The sequence below is a fragment of the Mesitornis unicolor genome, unplaced genomic scaffold (assembly GCF_000695765.1).
Source record: "Mesitornis unicolor isolate BGI_N332 unplaced genomic scaffold, ASM69576v1 scaffold43545, whole genome shotgun sequence".
Classification (NCBI taxonomy): Eukaryota; Metazoa; Chordata; class Aves; order Mesitornithiformes; family Mesitornithidae; genus Mesitornis; species Mesitornis unicolor.
The window spans coordinates 242-6,063 of record NW_010184399.1 but is presented as its reverse complement, the minus strand read 5'-3'; the positions used below and the strand labels follow the sequence as shown (position 1 = coordinate 6,063).

At 37.3% G+C, this 5,822-nt stretch overlaps 1 protein-coding gene across 1 annotated transcript; it reads left to right on the top strand.

Moving 5' to 3' along the window:
* Positions 1 to 293: 293 nt before the first annotated feature.
* On the top strand, positions 294 to 5,510 carry LOC104540608 (structural maintenance of chromosomes protein 1B-like; the record flags this gene model as incomplete). Its single annotated transcript, XM_010184450.1, has 6 exons — positions 294 to 330; positions 1,949 to 2,137; positions 2,685 to 2,797; positions 3,953 to 4,156; positions 4,540 to 4,778; positions 5,255 to 5,510. Coding segments are annotated over exons 1-6 (1,038 nt in total), but the record flags the coding sequence as incomplete, so codon positions are not given.
* Positions 5,511 to 5,822: the final 312 nt, after the last annotated feature.

Sequence of the window (5,822 nt, the reverse complement as noted above, 5' to 3'; positions counted from 1 at the left end):
CGCTTCCCAAGGTGGCGGGGCCGCGTGGCTGCAAGCGCGAGGGCGCGGCGTCGTCGCCATCTGTCACCTGCCGAGTGAGGAGGGCGGGGGACCGCGTGCACGCGGAGGGGTTTTCCTACCGCACTCCCCCTGGCAGAGAAACTTGTGGAAAATACGTGTCGGGTGTTGAGATCTTGAGGGGAGGGGGACCGGTTCACAGGCTAAGGGCCTCAGCCCCTGCTGGCCCACTGCCGCGGGGATGGGCTTCCTGAAGCTGCTGGTGATTAAGGACTTCACAGGTGATCGGCCCCTTCATGAGGTTCAACTGCATCATCGGGCCCAATGGATCAGGTAGCCGGGCTGAGGGCATAGGGAGGGAGGGTCAGCAGGCAGCTGGTGGCCCTGCTGCTTTGCTGTGACTGTTAGGTTTTTTCTCAGGGTTTTTTTTTTTTTTCAACAGACACAAGCTGGAACACAGGAGGTTCCACTTAAATTTGAGAAGAAACTTCTTCTCAGTGAGGGTAACAGAGCACTGGACCAGGCTGCCCAGAGAGCTTGTGGAGTCTCCTTCTCTGGAGACATTCAAAACCCGCCTGGACGCCTTCCTGTGTAACCTCATCTAGGTGTTCCTGCTCCAGCAGGGGGATTGGACTAGATGATCTTTTGAGGTCCCTTCCAGTCCCTAATGTTCTGTGATTCTGTGATTCTGAGAGCACCACAGGCCTGAAGGGTGAAAATGGCAGTGGCACAGGTGCAGGCCCAGGAATAGGGCAAGCATGGCTGCACTGAATGGGTGGGCCTCTGGAAAAGAGATAGTAGTTTTGTGGGATGGTAACTGCTTTATATTTTAGACTACGAGAGCATACATTTGTAGATGTTAATCCACACTGTTGTGCCGTGGGTTCTGGAACTTTTTAAAATTTCACTTCTGAAAGCTCCCTTCAACAAATGGGATTTAAACTTTCATTTGCCAGAGAACAACGCAACCTTAGATGCGGACTGTCCAAACAAAGAGCCACAAGGACTGGCTTAGAATTTGGTCTTCGTTTCCCTAGTCTGTTAATGATTTAGTTTATTATTTAGATTTTTAGATCCTGTTGGTTCTTTGCTTAACTAATTGAAGTGAGATCTGTGAATGTAAATATCTATTGTTAGCATTATTATCATATTCTCTATCTTCCTATCCCATCCCCAGTGTTATATATTGAAAGTCCCAAACTTATGGATGTTTTTATCAGGTACTCTTCCAGTTAAATCTGCATACATTTTATAGATAAATCAAGGGGGAAAAGTGTGAGTATTGTGTAGTCTCTGAATTGAGTATCTAGTTTTCCCCTTTGTATTCTTCCCTTTCTGACATTTTGGAGAATAAGTCAAAATATTGCCAAGGTGGCAAGATTGAAGGCAGAAAAAAATTAAGCTGTCAGTAGAAATGCTCAAGACTAAAGGGGAAAAACAAAAAGAGGATTCAATGAAGATAATTTTTGTATAATGAGTATGATCAGAGAACTTTATTGCTCTGGTGAACGGATCTGGGAATGTACTTATGTTCTTTAGAACAGTGTGGAAAAGTACTAGTTATGCCATAGAGTGCTTATGCAGCAAACCTCATTGACTGCTGTACATAGAGGAAACTACCAAGTAAGGGTTATGATGTTTCTTGCTCAGTTTAAGTAATGAACTCTAGAGATCCTTGTGTAAAAAAACAAAAAAAAAAACTCAGCATGTGTGATCAAATAGCAAATGAGTTTTGTGATGATTTTTATTAGACAGGCTTATTATCTGCTGCTAGTGTGTTATATCTTAGAAATGGACTGCTTTATTATGTGCGTTTTTTCCTTAATGAAATACAGAATTAGGGTAAGAATTAATAAAGACTTTTGCATTTATTAGTATATTTTTTATAATTAATCAAATTCCTCCTTTCATTTCTGCAATGTCAAAGCTTTTTTTCCCCCTTTTTTTTAAGGAAAATCTAACATAATGGATGCTGTTAGCTTTGCGACGTGTGAAAAGATATCTAATTTGCGAGTTAAAAGTGTTCGAGAACTTATTCATGGAGCACATGTTGGAAAACCAGTTTCTTCTACAGCTAGTGTGAAGATAGTCTATTGTGAAGATGACGGGGAAGAAAAAACATTTTCAAGAATTATCCGTGGTAGGTAGGAGATTCTGTTACGTGTCATTTCAGCTGTATGATTTATAAAAAATGGAGACTTCAGAATATTAAACTTTGAATTTCAGATGCCTAATATTCTTTTGTATTTGGGTGGCTTAGGCCCGTGAATATTGTAATATTTCTGATTCAGTAGCATTTTGATAGCCAAGTGTTATGATTGAAAAACCATACTGGGGCAAAGTTAAAAAATTAAACAAGCGCCTAATACATGGTTTTTACTCTGTACTTTGATCTGTAGATTTTCACTTGGAATGTGTAGATGGTGTAGGTCCTAGAAGAGGAGATCTGACACCTTGCTGCAGGCATGAGCAATTAAATGTCTGTCAGTACCTCTTGAAAGTATGTAACTAGAATTTTCATGCAGAAAAATAAAATTACTGAAATGACTGAGGGATAATTGAAATCTGTTTTCTTCTTTGAGGAAAACGCTCGGTTAAATTGTTCCACTAGTTTAGTTCTTTTCCAATGGATTTTGTGTTGTAGCCATTTTGTAGTAATTTTTTTTTTTTTAAATTTCCTCCTGCAGGTAGTTGTTCTGAGTTTCTCTTCAATGATAAATCTGTCAGCCGGTCTACTTACATATCTGAGCTTGAAAAAGTGGGCATACTTGTCAAAGCTAGGAATTTTCTTATTTTTCAGGTGAGCATTTGAGGTACTTCATAAAGGAAATATAAGCTTTAGAGATTTTTCATAGGAGTACACAGTTATCTGTTTGACAGAAAAAAAGGCACCCCTAGCTAATTTCAAGCCAATACATTTTTTCCTGACTTCAGCCAAGAATTAAAAGACTGCAGAATGGAAATAATGGAGTTTGTGTGTACGTAAGTGCACAGTTAAGAAAGAAGCTAATTGGAAGAAATTGAGTACTTGTGTTATTCAGAGTATATAAGAAAATGTGCATCTCCTTATAAATGTTTAGTGTATTGAATTCTAGGAGTGTTATAAATAGGAAAATACAATTTCATCTTAAAACACTCTTGTTAGTCAAGATGTATGAAAATGTATAGGATTTTTTTTTGTTAAGATTGAGAGATTGAAAATCCTACTGGGTTATTAGTTTGCAAGTATTTAGCAATATAGGTCAGAAATGCCATGTACTTATGATGAATATGTTTCACAGGATTGCCTTCCTTGCAGTTCCTGAGGAAAAATTCCCAAAGAAGAACTGATTTTTCCCTTTTACAGAAATCCTGTATATGTATTCTTATTGTGGTAATGGTTTCTATAATGAGGGCATTTACCCACTATACAAGTAGAATAAAATCCCAAAACATTTCCTATACTTTACTGAAAACGGTAATTCCTTCAGATCAGTGAAGATTTGAGCAGCTAACGCATGGACAAAAACTCTGCCCCCATTAACTTTGGGAGTTATGTAATATTCTATTGCATTGATTTCAGCTGATCTGCTTTTGAAATACTGAGGAGGGGGGTGTTAATTTTTTTTCATCGATAACGAGTTTGAGTTTCTTTAAAGAGGCTTAACAAGGTTTAGTTTTGACATTCTGATATACTGGTCACTGGTTTGTGCAGATCTGTTTAGTTTGAACATGTTTTTCATGGACTCTGACAGTCTAAAATTTTTATTCATGTCATTTAATTAGGTGAGAGGTGCCTAGGTAGTATTCCTTTTGTTACTAAACTTTGCCTTGGGTTTGAATCTAAAAGTATTTCTACCCAGTTCTGTTAAATATATCAGGAGATATATCTGTACTATATGCTTTCAGAGAAGAAAGTAATCATTAAATAACAGTGATCTACCGTGCTGCATCTTTTTTTTAAATTTTGTTTTAGGGAACAGTAGAATCAATTGCAATTAAGAAGCCAAGGGAGAGAACTCAACTTTTTGAACAAATCAGTAATTCATGGGAATACGCTGAAGAGTATGAACGAAAAAAGAAAAAAATGCAACAAGCAGAAGAGGATACACAGTTTAATTATAACAAGAAAAAAAGCGTTGCGGCAGAACGCAAACAGGCGAAGATGGAGAAAGAGGAGGTAAATCAAAGTTATTCCTATTTTGAATGTTATAATCTCAGATTTTGCATCTTTTATGAACTTAAATACAGCTTTTCTTAACAAAAAACCAAACAACTTCTGTTGTTTTTCATCTAGTATGTTTTTCAGTATGGTATACAATATAATAATATAGTATAATATGAAAGGATAGAGGAATACATGTAATAAAATCTAAATAAATGAAAGTGTAGATTTGCCAGTACAATTAATTGTTGACTTACATGTTTCAGTTTTATGATTAGTGCACATTACTGGAATTAGAGCTGGTGCTACATCATCTTATATCACTTTGGAATTGAAATTAGGCTGCTAGTGATAAAAAATCCTTTTTATAAACCATAAATAAATTTTAATGTTTGTAGGCAGAGCATTACCAGATGCTTATCAAGGAACTTGATGAAGAAAGGATACAGCTGCAGCTCTTCCGGCTTTATCACAATGAAAAAAACATTGACTTTGTGAAAAACAGTTTAGACGAAAAGAATATGGAGGCTAGTATCAAGAAAGACTCTCTTTCTAGAGCAGAAGATGCATTTAGAGGCAAGAAAAAAGTGCTTGGTGTACTAAACAGAGACCAGCAGCACATGGAAAGAGAAATCAAGTAGGTTTTACAATCAGGTTCTCTCATAGTTGAGTTAAAGCATAGTCTGCACTGGGAATTGCTTGGCAGATGTGCATTTCCTGTTGAAGCAGTTGAGTGATAGCCCAATGCTATGAAAGTCAGTTTGTAGCAGTTCAAGCAAGTAATATCTAAACATTGATTTCACCTCCACCACCATGCTCAGGTTGTCAGTAATATCATTACATGAATACTTCTTTGCTATTAATTTTTTTTAAGGTTATGTTTCACTTCTTAGATTCCTATTTTCAGTGGATTTAAAAAAAAAATCACCTGTTGGTATGAAACCTTGCAGTTGACAACTGATTATTTGTTTGCATGTGTGCTTGGGAGGGAGTTGTTCTTTTTTCTTTTCTTTCTTTTTTTGATGTGGATTTGTTGTTTTGGATGTGTTTTGTGGTTATTTCTTTGTTGGGTTTTGAGTTTGTTTTGGTTTTGTCTTGTGGTTTTTTTTCCAGGACACTAGAAGCATCACTGATTCAGCAGAGAGCCCTCTATATAAAAGCAAAGGAAAACACTTCCTACCAAATCAAGAAAGTCGAAATGTCTAAAAAATCTCTAAAGGACAAGGAGAAATCATGTGATAAGGAAAAGCAGAACATAAAAGAATTAGAGATGGAACTGAATGATATTGAGAAGGCGTGGAGAATGTTTGAGAAGAAAACCGAAGAGAAACTGCAGAAAGCAGTACATATTGAGCTGAGAGAAAGTCAGGTGAATTGTGGGGGCAAAAAATACTGTTTACTAGTGAAGCCCTAAACTTCTCACTGGTGACAGAGGAACCATTGTTTCCCCAGTAACTTGTAGTTTCTAGTAATCTTTTTGCTGTTGACCTCAAACAAAAACAAAATTGTAACTTTTATTTAGAGACCGTTTCATCAGATGAAGAGAAATGATGATGCAGCCTCTTGAGGGATTGGATTATCTCCTTTCTGGGAGTAGGCAGGGAGGACGGGGAAGTCAGATCTGACAGAAGTTCCAAATGTGGAACACTTCTAGGAAGTAAATCTAAGCTGCATAGAGATT